Source organism: Gavia stellata, chromosome 3, assembly GCF_030936135.1.
Source record: "Gavia stellata isolate bGavSte3 chromosome 3, bGavSte3.hap2, whole genome shotgun sequence".
Taxonomy (NCBI): domain Eukaryota; kingdom Metazoa; phylum Chordata; class Aves; order Gaviiformes; family Gaviidae; genus Gavia; species Gavia stellata.
In genome coordinates, this window is record NC_082596.1 from 38,619,311 (window position 1) to 38,640,949 (window position 21,639).

Consider the following 21,639-nt stretch of genomic DNA (forward strand, 5'->3'; position numbering starts at 1 on the left):
ACAGATGTGATCTTAGAAGTAAGCCACAGAGAAAACAAGCTTAAATATGGCACTTATGCCATCCTAGAAATACTCCTTTTTTCTAACAGCGCTGTTTCTGGAGGCTGTAAATTAATTTTCAGAGAATCCATCTAGCTATGTAGTGGCTTTTGTGACAAAAGAGGCTTCAGACCTCACACAGTGTTATATGCGCAATGAAATCAAATCCATCCTTGCTCCTAAGTGACTTTTAGAAAGACTGCATTTTTTTCCCCTGGAAGAATTATATTTCTCTCCCTATTTAAAAAAACAACACACAAGCAAACAACAAGACAATTAAACATTCAATCTCCCCTGCTCCTTGCCAGATGTTCTTTGCAAGAATCTTTGAAGAGATTGCAAAAAACTGTGACAGCTAAGCTATGACTAAAGCTGTTTCTTTAACCCATATAGCAAGTGGGGAAGAAGAAGTAAGGCAAAGCTAGCAATCACTTTTACCCCTCTCTGCAGTTCACATCTGACAGAAAAGTATCTTACAGCCCACAGTGGAACACATTTGTTTAAAAGAGCATTGACAGGATTTATTGCGAAACTAACCAGTGATTTTCAGTAAATAATATACCTAAGATTGCCCTCAAGTAGCTAAAATTTAGAAGACTGTTCTACTTCTGTTTTATTACCTTCTGATTGCTCCTTTCATCTTCATCTTCAGATGGATCGGACTGGTGTTTTGGGTTATCCATCTGAAGAAATGCTCTGACATCTGGGCTAGAAACACAGTTAACTTCATTAGCACACCGACAATCTGCACAATTTTCAGCCATAAGAAGCATACGATTAAACAGCAGTGTACAGAGGAGTTACTCATCACAAAGTTTTATATTTAAGTTCTGGTCATTAAAGACTGTGTACAAGAAATGCTTTTATAGCAACGTAATTCAACTGCTGAATGTGTTACATACAGTACATAAAATTTTCCACCTGCAAAAAGGTGACATGTTGAAGTACGTGTATGTGAAGACTTCACAAGAAAATGCTCTGTAGAACTGCATTAAAAGGTAATTATTAGAAGAACACTATCCAAAGCATGAGTTCTAACTGGCTAGCAACCACCACGAAACCAACTTTCTTTCAAAAAACTGAAGAGTTTAAAACCATTTTTAGTTTTCCAAAATTAATGAAATCGTCCAACACAATACAGAATGAAATACATAGTCTGTATCCCAAAAAGAGTTGCATGTCCCAAGAGGTACACGGTAGTAACATTCCTGTCCCCATTCACTTAAAGCGGAAGATGGTGATTTTGTATTCAGAGTGCATTCCAACTGGGCACAGACAAGACAACGTAAGAAATCCTTCCAGTCAGCTGCAGGACACAAATGCTATCCTTCAGAAACCAGGAAGGGAGACTACAAGCTTCCCACAGTACCTAAGGAGATGCATTTTAACTTCAGCATTGGTTTCTGCCTTCTGTCTTGGTAGGGGCTGGGGGAGGAGGACTGGGAGAAAGTACGGAAAGTAAGAGAATTCTGAGAACCCGCTCCCAGGAAGCAAGGCTTACCCAACAGTAAATTCAAAAGAATGTAACATCTTTCTTAATCACAGCACAGTGAGGGCACGAAGAATAACATAATACAAGTGAGGCAAAATTAATGCCTGAACAAATGGCTATCACGTATAGCTTATATACCTCTTGAAGAGATAACTTGAATCTTTCAAGTTCCTTCAGTTCACCAAAAGGCAACCTGCTTATCAAGGAAGAAATCCTACCTAAATTTCAGAGATTAAGTTCTTTGAGAAGGTCTCAGGGCAACCACTGATGGGAAACTCTGCACGAGCCATTCAGTACAAGAAAAGCACTAACTTACTATGGAGCTGCTCTTTTATCTTACCCCTAGTATATATAAAATAGGGTGGGTTTATGTAAGAAGCAGATATACTTGCTTTGCTATTTTCAATCCATTTCACCCTCCACGCTTCTGTAAAGTGAGGATCAGAAGAAAGAGATGAGCTGTTTCTGGTATTTCTCCAGCTCCTGAATTTCATATTAGCATTACTGAACCTAATTCATGTCCTGTGCTATCTGAGGCTCCCAGTCTCCATCACTTACATTTTGTATTCCTAAACCCTATCTGAAATCCGTTTCAGTTACCTTCAGCCTTTCAGGTTTAAAATACAGCAACAAGACTGGTCACACAATTTCTCACCATCATTTCAGTTTAATTCTCCCCATCTTACATGAATTCCAAATTCTGATCTATTTCAGGGTCTGTCTTACATCCTGAGTCTCAGGAAGACAAAAATCATTGTGGTTTGAATATTGTAGTAATATTGGCTCATGATGCAACAATTTAAGTTTCAGAATCTTTGGACATCAAAACATCAAGAATAAAAAGTTATGGTTAATGCTTTTCACTAGCCAGAACAACAAAACCAGATCTTAATTACCTTTCAGCATTAATTATTCTGGACAACGGGCTGATTAAATAGAGCATGTTGTAACAAATCTCAAATAGTTACTGTAGTAACTTTGTCCATGACTGAATTCACAGCAGGAAAAAAAAATTAGTTCACTCTGAAAGGCTGCTGTACAGTTGCAGGGTATTCAACAATCTCCACAATACATGACAGCCGGAAGCGTAACTGATCAATGTTACATTGTTCACATTTGTAGTTCTAAAAGCACTGCAAAAAAGTAGTTATTAAAAAGAAAATTTAATGTACCAATTTCTTAGTCAAGACTGCAGCATGCTATGCAAAATGCTATATAGATTGGTAGGACTTCTATGCTGTATTAACTCTCTGTATTTTAAAATACACTGAAACTATTCCTAAAATAACCTCAAGTAACAGATTAAAAGGATCAAGAAAACCATTTAAAAAGGGATGCTCGATATATGTTGGACATATATTAGCAGCAAAAGTTGGTTTTGTCTGGATTTTTAACTGGACAAATTTATTTATAGATTATCTCTGCAATCCACGAAGGGGTGTCAAGCTCTGCCTAAATACTCATTCTGCATTAGCCTGCCTGCAGAAACATATGAAGACACACAAAAATTTTGGACACACGCACAAATATGAACAAGCCCAAGAAGTTAGATAAATTTTGAAGCAAAATGGTAAAATTAATTGCCAGTGACAGAACGTTAATGTTTAAGACACACTTTAAATAATGATGCCCAGCCCCTCCCTCTTCTCCACACACCTTAAAAAAAAAAAAACACAAAAAAACCACTGCTATCTTTCTTACAGAAAGCAAAGGCTCAAAAAGTCATAATGTACAGTAAGATTTTAAAAGAGCACAATTAATGTAATACAAGATTTGCTTTTCCCAATATGAACTGCAAGATCTTACAATCCAGAGGTTTAATATTCATTTTTATATTCATCAAACCTTGAAACGAGAAAAATCTAGTCACTCTCATTTTCCTCCAGGGAACAAATGCAGAACCCCGCTTCTCACTTAAGGAACTGATAACTCATTTTCCCATAGAGGTTGCAGGGTATTGTCATCCTTGAGTTCCTCAAGTGTTATGCAAATGTTCTCATTTTCATTAAGGAGCTACTTTGGAGTATTTAAAAATAACTAAGTTACATCTTTAATGCATTCTCTATTATACATTTGGATTCAAACAGATTTTCTTTGGACATGTTCTGATAGACAATTAATTGCATTACTTTTTCAGTTAAGACCTATGTTTGAGGGGGTGAGCAGCCCAATTTGAATAGTTACTTAGTGATTTAGGGGGCCTCACAGTGCTCAAGTAACAAACTCCCAGCTCCTAATTCAGTCAGCGAGGGGGATGCATTACCAGATCTCTACCTCTTCTGTTTTTTTTTTTTTTTTGCAACATCTGCATTCTATCCATGAGAGCAAGTTCTCTATCAAATACAGTCAGCTGAGTAAACGCAGCTTGAAGCTAGTCCACTTAATTCCCAATTTGGTCTAAGCCAATGATCCATCTCACCCCATATTCCATCTGACAGTGACTGCAGGAAAATCCTTATCAACCATTACAGGGTCTCTCTAATCACTCTAATGCACTTCAGGTTTTTGTTGGGTTTATTATCAAGGAGAAAGGTTTGGCTTTGATACAATGTTCAACAAACACGTCAGACCCGAGAACAAAGTCCACTGAAGGAGGGGAAAAAAAAAAGAATAAAAAAGAAAGAACACCACAGTGCTGCATGTTTCAGAGAATAATGTAAATATTACCATCTTGGACACACTGAACCTGATGTTTCTGCTTTTCAATTCAGATGTTCAGGTGCCTTCCCTTCCAGAAATGAGGACATCATCATGAACCATCCTTAAGCTTTTAGTGAAACAGTTTTCCTAGGTAAGACTTAAAAATATGACATCCTAATACTGGTTGTAATGCTTAAGAAATGTAGTGGAAGGTAGACTTCCGTAAAGTTCTGTGAGAATGCATAACCCCCTAAATCCTCCTTGTACATTACTAACTTTACATAAGTTATTTTACCTAATATCAAATTTAATTAGCACATTAAGCAAAACAGTCTAAGAAAGCAAGGATGTGCACTATCTGCAAAGACTCAGTCACCACATGTTCTTTGAGTAGTTTCTAGCAGATTTTATAAAAAAACCCCAAAGAAAACGCCGAACAACCAAGGTCATAAAGTTTTGGTATTTCTTCACTAATAACATTCACTGACACATAGAAAAGGTGACAGATTATGTAATTATTAATAGGATTTGTTGCAATGGAGCACTGCAAAAAGTAAAAGCTCACTCCAGAAAAACAAGGTACCCTGCAGTTATTAAAAGAAAAACACAGAAATTACTATAAAATTAAATGCTTTTGCACTGAATTGTGAATTAAAGGCTTGCTTTTTCTCACACGTAAATCACTGTTACTTTAAGGGTGGGGAGGAGGAGAACAGCACAAGACAAACTTCAGTCTCCATTTTGTTTTTATTGTAGAACTATGCCTAATAAGCTTTTTACTTAACACACTTTCAACAGCACCAAAACACATTAAGACCTATTTCTTAATACTGGTTTAAGCTAGGTTTAGTGGATCAGACAGGCTAAGTGCCATGTTAAAGAACATAGATTCAGCTACAGATGCATTTGAGCATAAAACAATTTCAAAAGCTCACAAAAATTTAAGGCAGGTGGATTTGATGTTTGGCTTTTTTTAAGCACACAATTTTGCATAAGAAAAGTACCATTTTACCTTTGGAGAACAAATATAGTACGTTTTGAGACAAAGTATTTTTTACTTGGACATACTGACAACCAAACTGGGGAAGGGACTGTGCTAAATAAAACCAGTGTCTTCCTAATGTAACAAAACAGATTAGCTTTCAATAACTAGTTATTTTAAGGTGCTTTCAATTCTTTCCCAGAGAAGAACATGACTACAACCACAAACCTCACAGTATTTGTCCTAGTGGAAAACTATTCCATCATAAAGACTTTGTTTCAAGATTTTTTCCACTTATCACAAGGAATCACAAGGAAGTATATATAAAATGCTTTTTTCCAAAAAAGAAAAGGAAGTACCTATTTCAGGTTAATAGGACATTAAATAATCTGATGGCACACTGCAAACTGCAGTAATATTCTGTTAGAGTTTGTTTTTTCCTGTGGGCAACTGGCAGTTTCACAGGTTTCACAAACCCTACATATTAAAGACATTTACTCAACACTAAAGTCAAGCATAAAGGTTTACCATTTTACTAGTTCAAGTAACATAGAAAGCTGTATGGATTTAGTTTAAACTGATTAGGTATAGATTTAAACTGAAAGAAAAATGCAGTTTACCCCCCAATCAGTTCACACACAGAAGCGCTATCCTCCAGATTTAACTGGAACTGACTCTAGCATATCACCATCTCTCATTCGTCACCATCCCACTGATGGAGGTTACCACACCTGCAGTTCTTTTGATGGAACAGTTTATGTGCAAGCTTATTCATTTGCTTTAGGCAGGTCAGCTTGATTATCCCAAATCACCTAAGCAAGCTGATTAAGCTACTTGGTTAACGGGCTTAAAACAAGTTCTGGAGTGGACACATGAACTGCTCTAACAAAAGGATGCAGGCAGTGACTTACTCCCAGAAGGACAATGTAGTAGCAAGTGATGGTAGAGTTTCCAAACAGTAAAGCTATTGGCAAAACAAACACCTGCCCTACAGCAACAAAATCTACACTAGAATCTGCACCTCTTGAACTAAAATCAGTTAATTGCCTGCAAGTGTATTTGTAGATCAGTTTTCAGAAAACAAAAAAGACATCTTCATGCTGTTCATCAGTCTGTAGATTTCTCCTGAAGGAATGAACAGCCATATTAAAGTTTATTTATTATACTTAAGAGCACTGAACAGGTAGAATAAATTTTCTGGTTAAAAGTACTTAATTTGCCATTTTGTATTTGACATCTTATGTCTTTTAAATAGTCTTTATAAAACAGAAATTAAACTACTTACTGGTTGCATAGCTCTGGCTGTCTAACTAAATTCTGAATGAATTCATTCAGTCCTGCTCTTCTCTGTTTAATGAAATCTGGGGGAAAAAAAAAAGAGATTTATTAGAATTATCAGTCAGGTTATGAAAAAGGCGTATTTTCAAATTTAGGGTTTTTTAGGACTTCAAAAGCAGTTAAAGATAAATTGGTTCACAATTGGTTCTGTATATGAAAATCACAAGCTTATAACATTCAAGTGAGGTGGGAGAACAAATTTCAGTTTCTCTGCTACACTACCCGACAATGTAGAAAGCCAGGTGGATTAAAAGTGCACTGAAGTGCTTCAAGAACAGCATGCAGTCGTAATGGGCTAACCTGTACAGCCTTTGTTGCACGGGTGAGCCCTTCAGGACCTGATTCCACTCAGAAAAAAGCCACAGGCAAAACCTGACATCAGTTGCCCGAGTCAAGTTTTTACACGAACAGTCCCACCAAGCAGCATATTTCCATAATATACGTATGGCAGTGGGAAAGTTGCACAATTGATTCAGCCAGCAGGCACTCAGATGTAACCATTAAAGATAACTAAATAAAATGCCTTTTTTCCTGTTTTGGACATAATCTCTAATGTAAAAACTACTAAAATGTTAAATTAAAATTAATTATAAACTAAAAGCTGTATTTAAAATATTAATAAAAATGTTCATATTGTTTCAGTGATGTAATCCCTAAACCCTTGTTAGGGTGTTTAGTCATCCCAAATTACTGACATCAAACAGGAAGGTAAAACTGCATAAAGATGTTACAGGAGTCACCAACATCAGCAGTTTCAGTATGGTGGATGTACAATGCAATCAGCCATGCTAAGCCCACAGAGCTATCCACATTGTTGAAGATAGAACACCTGCATCACGACAGCTCAAATGCATTCTCTAATTTTCTAGTTCTGTACCCTGACTGGTTTCTATGATTTCCCTCTGCCCCATTTTTTAAAATTCAAACAAGATTAATTTTGAAATAACTTGAATAACAATAACAATGGAGCATCTAGATGACAATATACGTTATGACAGTATTTTTGGTAGACTTTGGGAAAAGGGATATTTAAGTTTCACTCTACTGCACTTACCACTCCAATGCAATAGCACAATGCTGCATACCCAAGCATGGACTGACGGAAGTACAATACCTTTTCACCGTTTGTAAAGTATTTGACTTGTTTCAGAAGCCAGCAGAAACACTACATCAAAGCGTCAATAAATCAGTGTTAAGATAAAGAATTATTTAAATGAGCATCATGGCTCCATCTCCACCCTGCCCCCCAGCAAGAAACATCTTGAGAACTATTTCGTTTCTCATGCTTCAAGGATTTCAGGATAGTTCACGGAAACTTAAAACAAGTCTGAGGACTTTGTTTTACATGCATAAGTTTTTGGGGTTTTTTTCACCCCCATTTAAACTCCAGTTTCCTAAATCGGACTCTAAGAAATCCACCTGTACATTTGGCTGTACAGCAGACCAGACTGCATGACATTACCAGGTCTTCAGCCAGCTCTGAAAACCCCACGGTCAGAGAAAAGGAAAGAAATCAAAACAAAACGAGAAGTCCCTGTAGAAATAATACACGTAGAACTTCTGGCAATCATTTACTTCTTCACCAGAAGAGGTCATCAGAGCCTGGATACTTGCACTTTATTTTTTATTAAAATAATCAAAGGGAGTTTCATGTCAAGATCCAGATGATTAACTGTCACTGCCAAAAATTAGTTTGTTTGAAGCAACTGTCAAAAACGCAAAACAACATATCCCAAGAAGTTCAATGTCTTTGCATCCATTTGTTCTTCAGCAAGGGAGAAAATTACATGTTTGAAACAGGTGCAGGAGGAGGGTAAACTACAAACACAGTCTGATCACATCAGCAAGCCAGGGGAGGATGGGAGGTTCTCAATGACCATCAGGAAATCCCGTAAGTAAAAATGGCCTGAATGAAAAGTATGAACACACAGAGCAAAGGCCTTTTGCCTTTTTACTTATTCATCAGTGGTGCCACCTATGTTAATTCAATGCGCTTTACAATTGATTTTCCATTAGCTTAATTGGGACCCGTCACTGCTAACCGGAACACATCATGTTCATATCAAACAGGCTTCTAAGAAGTGGAACAACACAAAGTTCATTTTCATCTGAACTGTACAAGGAAGCACATTTAGAGACACAGAGTTCAAAAGCCTTCAAAGATAAATCCTTTAGTTATTCCAATTTTTCGCGAGCTATAGCCTTCAGCGCAAGAAAGGCGCTGGGCCACTAAGCAAGACTGTTCAACATCACAAGGTAGAATACCTACCTACGCTAGTTCCTGTCCTTCACTGGAACATGACTAAACTTTGGTTTAGTCACTGTTTTGAGGACTGGTGTAAAACTCATTTTAGATAGCTTCTTGTAGGCTGGAATAGATCAATTTTCATATGAAAAAACTGACAAAGTGAGTAACAAGATGATAACTTACCGGGATCAAAATTATCTCCAAATATTCTTTTAGCTGGAATCTTCAGGTTCATGGTGGGAAATTGCTTCTTTAGCTGAAAACAAAAACACATACAATTGGATTATGCTTAGACAAAGTACCTAGAAATAACTGCGTTTTGGATTTTTCTGACAAACAGTTGGAACATCTGATTGCTAGTAATTCTGCTCCTCTTTGCCATCTTCCCTACTCATACACTTAGGGGGGGAAAAAAAAAAACCAAACCCAAACCCAAACCAACCTGTTCTCAGCTTGTTTGCACCAGTCATACCCTTTTAAACTCAAAGGCCATCTCACTTTAGAAAGCTACGGACTATTGCAGCCATCTTCTGCAATACTGACAAAATGATTTTCCACTTGCCCATATTAAAAAAGTAGGCTAGACTTTCAGTGCTGGTTTTATCCTCCTCTTTACTTCCTTCCTCCATCAATTCCCTATCTCTCTTGGGTTTGTTTTTTGTTTTTTTCTTGGCTGGTTACATAGGAATGCATGGATGAGGTTTAACATGGGTTGGGGATACAGGCCTCTGGGTTTTCCCCAAACAACATTCTTAAAGCTTCAGAAACCACAGGTGCTCTACCCCAAGTCAAAACTGTAAATACATGAACAGCTTGTTTTATGATACTGCATTTGATAATTTGATTACAGTCTGCACTTGACAAACTGACTAGAAGATCATATACTGAATTTATCAAAAAAACCTGCCATGAGCCAAACCTTGATTACATTTGCTTCATCTTCAAGAGCTCCAGGAAGACCAATCTTACTCTCAGCGTTTTTAAGAGAGTAGTTTTCTAATACACCAGCTGGTGATTCTTCTTTCCTTAGAAACATCAGTATCTATTCCACTTAGGGACATGAGAGTTCTTTTTGGTGTACTATACTATAGGAATTACACTGAATAGAAACTGGACTAAATGTCCTCCTGGTTATGCCTGCCCAGGACCTCCACCTCTACATGCATTAGAAAGACCAGGGCTGAACAAATTTCAGCAGAGTAATGCTAACCTGAATAGCAAGAGGATGTGGCAAAGGAACAGGATCACCAACACTCACTCTGCAGGTGTCGAAAAGGGGATACTTTGTTTTTGCATCACTTGCAAGTCTATCCCAAGATGGAGGTAAAGCATAGCATGGTGCATCCAGGCTGACTTCAGCTCAGACCTTTTAAGAGAGCTCCAAGCTCACTGCCTGCATTTGTATACCACTGTCACATATAAATCCATGTACAGTGAGGCAGAAGGGAGAAAAGCCTGCTTCCCATGGGGGCAATAGAAGGGAAATGAAGGCACAGATAAGCAGCTGGGTAGTATTTTCTTATGGGGATCACAGAGGAATTATTCTTTTGTTAAAGCAAAAATTGTGGGCTCTAAACATGAAGAACTGGAGAGAAGTATGGACACAGGACACGTAACAGACTGCCCATCTGACCAAGTATTTGCCTCGCTTGCCCACTACGTAAAAGGAGCAAAATCCTCTTCTAGCAACGAATGCAAGAAATCCATACTTCAGTCGCTGAAGAGGCCTATTTTATTTGGACCACTGCCACAAAATTTGGCTATGAAACTGCAGGTAGCAATTGCCATGACTGACTTACCAGAAAGTTTGTATTAGTAAACAAGGATTTGTTCATTGCTTTCAGTACTTCAAAGTAAAACACTTATTTGAAGAGAAATTTATCTATCTAGATGTTTTAAGTTTTGCAGTGATTTTTTACCATCATGAACAAATGCGCATTTCAGACGTTCTGACAATCAGTAAATTGGAAGTTTCTCTCATTACACTAGGATCCCAAGCAACAATTTAAAAAAGCAACAAATAAGTGGATTTTGAGTTCGAAAATGAAACAAACCAAAGTTTAAAAAACCCACCCTTTCATTTTCTTTAAACAGGCTCCTATGGTTATTGAATGTCGACTCAAACTCCTCAATGAGGGAATTAACTCAGACTGTAACACTGCAAACAAGTGTTACTCTGTGCTATTCCGGCATGATTTCATAGCTTGCTTTCTACGTACCGTATTGTAGAGTTTATCAAACTCTGCATAGCGTCTGAAGACAAACCATTCATTTCTGCCAACTGACACCAACACTTTGTAAACCTGTAGTAACAAAGATAAAGTTATTGCCAACAGCAAATTTTAATAAAACCTCCCAGGTTTAATCCTGTGGTGGAAATAAGGGCAGGTTATTAAATGTATTGTGTAAATGTACTTGTTGAGCTCTACGTTTCTTACAGCTGTCACACAGACATCAACACAAATGACTAAAAGAACAGTTAGAAGAATCTGGTATTTCACAGAAATAGTTTTTGCTTACCTGGAGTTTAAGCTGATTTAATGGAGTTTCATAAATTAGTTCATATCCAACAAGAACACCTGGCCATCACACAGTAGTCTAAACAAATTTCATAGCAAATTTTTAAACAACTTCATAATCCATAATAAAGACTAATATTAAGGAAGTAAAGCATTTAAATATTGAAGATTGCTTTCACCAAAACCTAAAGAGAAAGCACACATGGAAGGCAGTTATAAAGACAACTGTTCCTTGCAACATCTTAAATACATATCATAGTCAGGATCCTGGCAGATGACACAACTATTCAGGGGGGAAAAAAACACTGCTGTGGCTGAAATACAGTACAGGTTACATAATACACAGCACTGGGATCAAGGGAGGCATAGCTGGAACCTGCTGCACAGTTCTGGCCATTCAAATCCCATGGCAGCAGAGGACTCCAGTAACTAGACAGATTGTCAATCCCTGGCTTCACAAATCTGGTTGACAGCTGAGCGTCCAGCAGGTTTTTCCTGTCTCTTACGCAACTAGTTGACCTCCCTTTTCCACCTTATTGTGCTTCCAGAAGGAGCCTGGCTATTCCTTCAGGGGACAGGATGGGCACAGCAAGGAGCACAAGCCTTCTGAGGAGCAGCTGAGAGAACTGGCATTGTTTAGCCTGGAGAAGAGGAGGCTGAGGGGAGACCTTATTGCTCTCTACAACTACCTGAAAGGCGGTTGTAGAGAGGTGGGTGCTGGTCCCTTCTCCCAAGTGACAAGTGATAGGACAAGACGAAACGGCTGCAAGTTGCACCAGGGGAGGTCTGGATTGGATATTAGGGAAAATTTCTTCACTGAAAGGGTTGTCAGACACTGGAACAGGCTGCCCGGGGAGGTGGTTGAGTCACCATCCCTGGAAGTATTTAGAAGACTTGTGGATGAGGCGCTTAGGGACATGGTTTAGTGGAGGACTTAGCAGGGTTAGGTTAACGGCTGGATGGGATAATCTTAAAGGTCTTCTCCAACCTAAACAATTCTATGATTCTAAATGAGTGCAGAAGGCTGCTAATTCCCCATACAGAAAACTGGACCAATGCCCCAGTCTCCCTTCTGTCCTGTAAGAGCAGCTCCCTTGTCTTAAATCCCTCAGTGGAACTGGCAGCCACCACCATCAGTTCCTTAGCCTGAGATTTGCATTCATGCTATGTTAACTGCCCAAATAAGCCGCTCTCAGTCTTCACTGGGGAACACAAGAGGCTGGATAGAAGTATCCAGTAGGATGCTGATGAGCCTCTACTTAGAAAACTAGCTTTCCTTTATACTGCTAAACAAGCATTAGCACAAAACCTAGCTACACACCTTCTAGAGCCTCCCTAGACTGTAAACAGCAAAAGCTTCAGCTGCAAAGACTTAAGTGCTGTCCTCCTGAACTACGTATCTTATACAGCAATCAAGTCCTGCAAACGATGCTCAAACACACATCTTCACTCCCCATGACTGCATGGCAGACCAATGCCAACAAGCTTAAGAAGCAGGCCATGGACAATTTCCTAAATTAGCAGGGCAAAATGCAGAGACTGCAAAGTGCACTGGCAAGCAACTTAGGGTACAAGATGATATACACCTCCTTATCAACCTCAAAACAGCTTTGTTCTTGGAGTAGCTAGCTGTAGAACAATGACACAGTCAACATTTTTTACATGACAAAGCATAAAAAACACATACGAGGTCATCCAGTTCACACCATCACCAATGCTCTTGCATACCCAACAAAGTAGAAAATGCAAGTTCAACAGTTACAGAAGCACTGAATGGTAAGAATACATACAATACCTACAAAGAATTTGTTAAAACCCAAAAACATAACACGTCTTTGGGCTGTATTACTACAATCAGCTACATCTATGTAATGATTTAGAGAGATGTGCAATGCCTGTTTCTAGCTGAGGCCAGATTCCTCCCCCCTGCTTTTCTAGACAATAACCTTTTCAAATCTAATTACTCCTAAACAAAAAAATTAGTCTTAGAAAACTCCTAAAAAATAGATAAGGCACATCCACTCCTTGTAACATGTGGATAAATAATGCAAAGCTTTGAGAAAGAAAAAAAGCAACAAACAGAATTCCTGAAAACATCACAATCACAATTATCACCATAAACTATCTTCCCAGATACAGATTGGATAGAGTCCAGCTATTTCTGGATGGGATAGATTTCTTCAGGAAAGAAGTCACTGAAATGAAAAGGCTTCAACTCTGTTTTGTTAGCTCATGCTTCTGGATTAAATATTCAATTTGTATTAAACAAAGATAAGTAAAAAGATAAGCTGTTTTCCAATTTCAAGAGAGCAAGCATTGAGAAAGTAATGAAACTACTAAGTGTCAAGAAAATAAAAAAAACACAACTCCACAATTTCCACAGGGCTGGGGATTATACATCACAGGTCTGAGACAAAGTTTCCAGATTTAATCAGACAAACAGCACCTTTGAAAGAGATTTCTTAATAAGCCTGTATATGATTGGGGCATGAGGGGAGACAAGAGAACAGGTCAGAAGAGAAAATTAAGCCTCAGACATCACACAGCACAGGGATAGAAGCAAGAAATCCAAACCAAAGCTATTTGGCAAAACAGGCAAAAGAAAGTGGCCCACTATGCAGCAAGGACAGAATAGCAATTAATATAGCCCTGATACGATCCAAAACAAGCAAGTATTTTGCTCTTTTTATGGAGAAAGTGAATGCTGAATCTTCAGAAAAAGGCAGGACAGTGAACTAGAGCAGATCTACGTAGAGGCTGGTTACCACGAATTAAGTGGAAGCAAAAAACCTTCCTTGCCAGAACACCCAAAAAATTCAAACATGAAATTATTAGTCAAGAAAAAAAAAATATTGGTAGTAAATCTATCAAATGCATGCAGTATTAAACAAACCCAAATCAAATATTCAATAAAAGGTTATGAAAATGCTCAGGAGGAATGAAGAGTTCATTTCCAAAGACAAAACTGAAAAGCTTAACTCATTGATCAGAATGAGGACTCCACAGAGACAAGACTGTTTTTAAAAATGCTTCGTCAGGGCAAGTGTGAGGGGAAAAAGAGTTATTAAAAGCAAAGTTGCGCCTGCTTGTCTTGTTTCCATGCCAGCATTAAGTGAGCTACTATAAGGCTGGAGCTGGAATTCATAGATTCTATTCAGATCAGTAAGATTCTAGAACAGTCTCAGAAGCAGCAGGGATATATACTGTAAGTGACAGTAAGGTGAAGATTATACAAAACAGTCACCTGAAGTCTTTCCTAGCCTTTATCACTTTAACCTTTTCTTTCACCTTAAGGTTCTTACTGCTCTTTATAGAAATGGCACTAGTATTGCTATCAGAAACAGACAGATATACCTACCACAAATTTGTTAAGAACTGTTTGCCCCTGCACCCCTGTCTCACTCCCCTTCCTCCAAAAGCAGTACTGACAGCCTCCAGTCATTACAACACAGCTACAAAACAGGAGACACAGTAAGAGCACTGACAGACACATGCTGGAATTCACAGTTCCTACCATGAAGTTTAGTATGGCCCTCACTTCTGTTACCAAATCCTAAAATACGGTCGATAATACTCAAAAGCTTGGTTGTGAAAAGCAGTTCTTGTCAAGCTGCTCATTGATGCAGAAAGCAGAAGCTGCAAAGACAAAGCGTATCTCCACACACTGCAAGCTGGGTTGGATTCCTTCCTCCCCCCTCCTTAACCCCCAGTTTGTGAAGTTTCCTACTCTTGCTTGTACAGCTTTCTAAAGGGCACGCCCAAAGAAAGTGCCTTTAAGTTGCTAAGGTTGTCACACAGATCTTTAGGTAAAATGACCTGGAAATCACACCACTAATATGTACCACAAATGTATCACACTGGCACATTTTAACAGCAGGACTGCTAGCACTGACACAATAAAACAAACCTGTTTTGCTGAAGTTTACAGATTTCTACGAAGTTTTTCCTGCTCATTTGAGTTTCACGTGCATGCAGCAGTTTAAAGTATTAGTAAAGTTCTCTTTTACTTGTTCCCTTTACCAGCACAGTCCTTCCCCAAATTATATCTTGATACACTTGCAGAATCAAATAGCATTATTCTTCTTTGAGGAAGGGAGGCGAAGAGGTAAGACAGGTATCTAACTCAAAGTAAATCTTTGTTTTGTTTTATTCTTTAGACAGCAATTGAGTCTAAGAGTGTTTGCATTCCACATCTGAAGAGTGACTAAGTCACTCAAAAAAAAAAGCTTAGAGGAAGTTGCACAAGAGCAATGAAACAGTTTGAGTTTTTTAAAGGAAGTATTATGATGCCGTCTTTATATCCTAGCATACATATAAGCAAAACAAAAATCCATGCCACACTACTTTATTTTTCAGTATGCAAAGAGTTTCCCCACAGAATGGGAAGACTTTACTTCCAGAAAGCAAGTCAAATTGGGAGGCCAAAAAAGGAAGAGGGAGGAGAATGACAAGGAGTGGACATGGGAACAGGATAGGGAAAAACTCATAGGCATAAGAATCAGAAAACAGGAAGGAAGAGAGAAAAAAAGTCTTTCAAAAATTTGACAGTTTTATTATTTTTGCTTTTACACAGAAAATTATAAAAGTACAGTAGCATATCTATGAAAAAAATGGCCACTTAAAAAACAAAACAGAAAAACAACCAAAACCACACTTTACTCCTTTACAAAATAAAGGTTTTCATGAAAAAGCATGTAGGATGCCAAAGCTTAATCTGATTTGGTATCAAAATATTATCCCTGCATTTGGGCAGGGATATTTGAGAAATTTTATTTGAGAAGATGCTGCTATTCGGAGGTAAAAATATGAGAAATTTGTAAAGCCAAATTCTTTTTGCAGAAAGCAACACAGTTAAACACTGTAAAACATTCACAAGTTCTCAAACTGGACTATGGCCAGCACTCATCAGAGCAAGTGAACAGATTTCCATAAACCTGTTGAAAATAATACCAAGCTTACTAGTACAAAAAAGAAAACAGCACTTCTAGGCGCTAATAGCCTATGCATTTGCCCACAGTGCTTACACTCTCACATACTTACAGTAAATCTTTTTTTCTTCTCTCTGTGTTCATCAGAGCTGGGAATGCTAACACTTGGGCAGCTTTCTTTGAGATCCATTGTATGTATTCTTTTGACAGATTTGTTACAGGACCCTGCTTGGGGTGTTGCAATCAGAAGATATCTTCAACGGTATTGATCCAAGATACGCAGCTTTTCTTGAAAAAACGTGAATTCCATCACGTAATCTTAAAGTGAACATAAAAGGAAAATTAAGTAGGGGAACACTTAACTCACAGTGCTAAAACCTGTGTGACAAGAACTTTACTATGCACATACATAGCCATAATCATTATGATTTTGCGAACTGTTTCATGCTTGCGGTCCTTTGTTGTTTCACTGAAGTCACTCATGTTCCCTAAGGACACAAGTGCACCCAAAAAAAAAAAAAATCACAGTTGTGTAGACATACTAGAAACAGATTCAGGCCCACTACAGACAATACTTTGAAGGAACAAAGACAGAGCATGGAGAAATAATTAAAGATGACAACCTAGTATCAGACATCTGAGAAAAGCCACTAACATGTACATTCAGAACAGTTTATTTCAAAACCAAAGGTTTTCACCTACATGAGGCTGTACCAGAGGGCATTTCAGATTTGTCAGAACATGCTGAGTGTATTTAATTATCACATCAGAGATGAAAGATGACATAAGAAAAAGTCATTTTTCATGAATTTTAGAGAAGGACACAGGTAGCATCATGTGTCTGTCTGAATATTTCTTCTCTGCCATCTATTCCCCCATACTTGGCATATTTTGTGTTTAGCAGAACAGTAAGGTTGTCCATTCCCTTCAGCAGAACAGTCAGCTTCTTTGCAGAACTTGAGAAGGGCACAAGACAAGAGAGAGGATAAAGACGTCAAGAAGGCAGAGAGCTTAGTATTAACTAGAGGCCTCTTCACTCACCGAGGGACAGTATTCTCCACACCTGCCTTGAGCACAAGCCAATTGTTTACTGGCCCCCAGGGCAAACAACAGGAACTTCAGTACTGCATAAGAGCAGCCAAAATTAATGCTATGTAGCTACAACCCTCTGTTCAGGCCTGCATGGCCATCTGAAGTGTTTTAGTGAATGCAACTCTGCTTTTAGAACACTGTCTGACCAACTTAACAAACATGAGAGTAATTTTTTTTAGAAAGAGGACCTCAGTTCTCTTCAAAACACCCAGAGGAACAAGGACTGCCCAGATCAACATTTAAATCCCTATTTTCTTAAAACAGGCCAGTATAAAGGTGAACTGTGTATTTCATATCATAAATTCCAAAAAAGCACGAACTAATCCAATGCAATTCAGCTATAAGAGACACACCCATATTTATGTTGGCACGAAGGCCAAAGCCCCTGGAATCCAGTGAAAAGATTTGTTCTTGATACCCAACTAGTCTCAGTCAGTTGACTATTTTTCTTGTTCTCAAAAGCCAGATCATCTCTCTCGTTCAAACTTCATGTTATTATTCTTCCTGTAGCCATTTAAAATTAAGTCAAAGATCTGGTGACTTAAAACAAAAAGGAGTGTTCGAAACCACTGTAATCACAGCTAAGTGATAGATCATCCATACTGCAACATATTTAGAGAACTATTTTTAGTTACATCTGCATTTACCTTAATTTGATTGCTCCCTACTTCACTGATCAGGTAATTGTAGGGCTGAGCAGGGTTAAGCTTCCCCCTGCCTTTATCTGACTATAACACAGCTTGTCCAAGTCAGTTACACAGACTTTGAGTTTCAAATTGGTTTCTCTTTTCCTTTGTCAAGCCACTGTTAAAAGCTTTATTTCAAGGCACAGTTCCCATTTTCCACATTTTTACACCAGCATGGGATTAAGACTGTTCTTCACCCATTGCCACACATTAAAATTAATACCTGTGCTCTTCTCCATGATAAGAGGTCCACTAAAATAGTCAATAGGCACCACCTTCAGTAAGTGCTTCACTAAGCTTAGACTTTACTAAGCACTTATGTCAATCTTTAGCCACTTCAGGTCCCACACCAGGAACTGAGCACAAGTCTCTGTGTTTATCTGTCTTCCTGTTCATCACAGAAAAGCAAGTAAAGCTTTAAAGTGGATTAGGTGTTCCCTGACTAATATCACTCACCGTCTTTCTCCTCTTGTAAACTGACATTCATTACAAAGGTTCCTAACATGCTTGCACTCATTCTCACAATATAGACTGTGCTTCTCTCATCCCCTTAATTTTTTATTCTTGGTGTCATAGTTTTAAGTATCAGTACAGGAGCAGTATGGATTAAAAGCTGTATCACTTGGAAGACTGAGCTTTATTCCAGATCTGAAGCTGAAAGATCTATGGAAAACAAAAGGAGGAAGTGTCACCCAGATTCATTCAGGAAGAGTTTATTCATCTTACTAGGGAGAAAAAGAGCAAATCATCTGAGAAGCTGAAACTGCAGTGTTCATACTTCTTTCTTTAAGCTGCCTGGAAGATCAATGGCTGTGATTATTTTCTTTCCCTGAGGCATCTCCTCTGAGTTGTGCCTGGGTCACCAACACTAAGCTGAACTAACAAACTTGGAACAAATGTATTATCAGTTTGCCACTGAGCTCCAGAGGATCAGAGCTTCCTTTCAATTTCTATTTGCCACGAGTCTATCAGCTCTTGAGAGCTTCTTGTATCTGAACTATAGGTCTGACTGTAGAAATAGGGATAGATTTGTGTTCATCTTTGCCAGACTGTAGTTTAGGAATGCAGCTGTAGTTTCAATACGAGGTAAAACCACTAATGCTTTGGTAACTACATGAAGTAATAACGGAGAGCAAACAGTAGAGACATATTTTCATCCACAGCTTCAGAGGTGCAAACTGCAGTGTCTTGAAGGTTGCCAGATACGACTGAATTTAAGTGTCAGCTGAGAAGTCTCTGCCTCTGGTTATAACTTTTCCTGTAACTAAGAACAAGTATCCCTCGGCCTCAACTTTGGTAACAGGCACAAAGCAGAAGGAACTTTAGGAAACCAGCAAAATAAATACCTCTTAAATCATACTTGAGGGCTAGTGAAAGAGCATGTAGATAATACAAGACACATTAACACTGAGACCAGTGCTGTCCAGAAGGAGCTAAAAGTTTTAAGTTGCCTCAGTATCTAGGCCTGGAACAGGGGAAGGCAGGGACAAATGCATCAGAGGAGGACAGCAGTCACACATCCTCCTGGCAAAGCTTCAAGCCTATCAACAGCTACACTATCCATTTTCTCCATAGAGGCTGTCAAAAAGCAAACAGTATTTTCACTGTTTCCTGCAGGAAGCCACAACAATGTCAAATTTCAGGCTGACCCTTGCCTCTGGTGAAATAAGAGCATGGCAATAACAGAACCCTGACACTATTAGAGCATAGATAGATCTACTAGACCCCCAAATGAAGAATTTTCTGAATGTCTTACAATAAAATATTTTGTGCAACCTCAAAATAGCTACATGCAACAGGCAAACATTATGTAGTTTAGTGGTACATGGCAACCTCCTTTTACTCCTTTCTATATAAGCTAGGCTCGAACTGTATTAGAAAAGGTTTCTGAAGTTTAGTAAGATTGTTTTATTCTGTACTGAAACATTTTCTTTTCTTTTTTAAATAATGGCCTGAAAATGATACCATTGCATAACCAAAGACCCTTGTTCTGGGTGCTTATGAGTCAACCTCTGCCAAGAAATGTTCAAAACTAGATTAGGAAGCTGTGTACTCACCTGCTGGGTGAGTACTCCCCAGCTGTAGCCAAATTGCCTTAAATGCCTCTAATGTCAGTGCAAATCAGCTATCATACTCACTCCAATTCTTTGAGTAATACACAGGAAGCAGAGACAAGAACAGTCAGAAAATCCCAAAGACAGTCTCTGGGCAAGTATGCTTGGAAGAATCACCAGGATCCATATTCACACCTTGGAACAGAACAGGCATCTCCCTATACACTAATCATCTGCCTAGAAAGACCTACTCTAGGACTGAGTCACCAGTAAAACCAGCTGCTAAAAAGCCCACTTGAGTGTGACTCCAATTACAGAAGGAACCTGCGTATGCAGAAACAGAAAGCAAGGTACAGGAGACAGTCCTATTATTCACTATAAACATTACTCTATTTCCACTTACTTTCTCTAAAGTATCATCTTTGGCATACTTTTCATCACTTCCTCAGTCTTCTCCACAAATACCCTGATAATGACTCAACATATCACTGGACATTACACAATCTTTGAGAAAGCCCAGAAAGTCAACTTTTTCTCAACTGCTGTATGAGGAAAGAGTCCCACTCTTGTTACCAGACAAGCAGCTGACATACAGGAAATGGGAGACAAGATATTCAGCATCCAATGCAACAGAAATACAGGTTGAAGAGAGTCAGGGACTGTAGGAGAAGTCACTCCAGAAAGAGTAAAAAGCAAAACACAGATTGCTAATCTGTAAAGAGAGATGGAGTCTCTCCAGCTGCTGAGTAACTAGGTTCTGAAGAAAACAGGTTTCACATAGGCCATCCTTTTAAATACTACATACATACGATTTTTAGTAGAACACTAAACACCCGTGTAGACCCCTAGAAATATTACAGCTGAAGAAAAAGGACAGCACTAACCAAAATACTGTCCAATCCTTGGCTTATCACCACACTCCCTTCCAATTACGATTTGAAAGGAGAATTGAGAATTCAGCCATTGGTATAAAGGAAAAAGCCTGCTCCCTGTTTACATGCCCACCACCTTGCATTTTTTAAAATCTTTAGTATCACCACTATGGAAAGCAAACCACTACTCTGCAGCAACGTGGGCAAAGTCCAATTGATTCTTTCTACTTGTAGAAAAGGATAGCAGGCAAAGTGAAAACTCAACCAAGGGAAAGAAATAAGTAACTCTTCTTCCCCCCCCCAATCTAATTTATTTTGGAGAAGTCAGGCAAACATTTACTTCCCACGATTCTACTGCACCCAAGAACATCCATTCTGCCCCACCTCCCAAAATAAGCTCCAGTAAATTACTCTGACTTACAAGAAGATTCATGGATTGGACTGGATCTATTTGCATTCATGTTTATTACATGACAGAACACAGGTTCTTTGCTGTGGTAAGCAAACCCTGAGTAATAAAATGGGTCTAAAGAACAAATACTGCCAGTAAAAGGCAGCTGTCTTTTAATCGTGAACACAGGTCCATAATAATTTCATCTTTAGTCTGTGTCCATAGTATCTGGAAAGGTCAATATGGGCCTCAGAGGGTATGACTTACACAAAAAGGAGAGCACGTTAAAAAAAAAAATCAACTTTGCGTTACACTTGCTACCTGCCCATTTCTTGGCGTGCTTCCTCAGCCTTCCTAC

At 38.5% G+C, this 21,639-nt stretch overlaps 1 protein-coding gene across 1 annotated transcript in view; it reads right to left on the reverse strand.

Annotated features, from left to right (window-relative positions):
* The window catches only part of SGK3 (serum/glucocorticoid regulated kinase family member 3), a 29,662-nt gene extending 13,222 nt beyond the window's left edge, over positions 1–16,440 (reverse strand). The window contains exons 1-5 of the mRNA XM_009816713.2: positions 16,299–16,440; positions 10,959–11,042; positions 8,923–8,995; positions 6,439–6,514; positions 660–747 (exon numbers count right to left, since the gene is read on the reverse strand). Of these exons, the coding sequence (XP_009815015.1) occupies positions 660–747; positions 6,439–6,514; positions 8,923–8,995; positions 10,959–11,042; positions 16,299–16,376 (399 nt within the window). The 5' untranslated portion in view covers positions 16,377–16,440. The remainder of the gene's footprint in view (positions 1–659; positions 748–6,438; positions 6,515–8,922; positions 8,996–10,958; positions 11,043–16,298) is intronic.
* Positions 16,441–21,639: the final 5,199 nt, after the last annotated feature.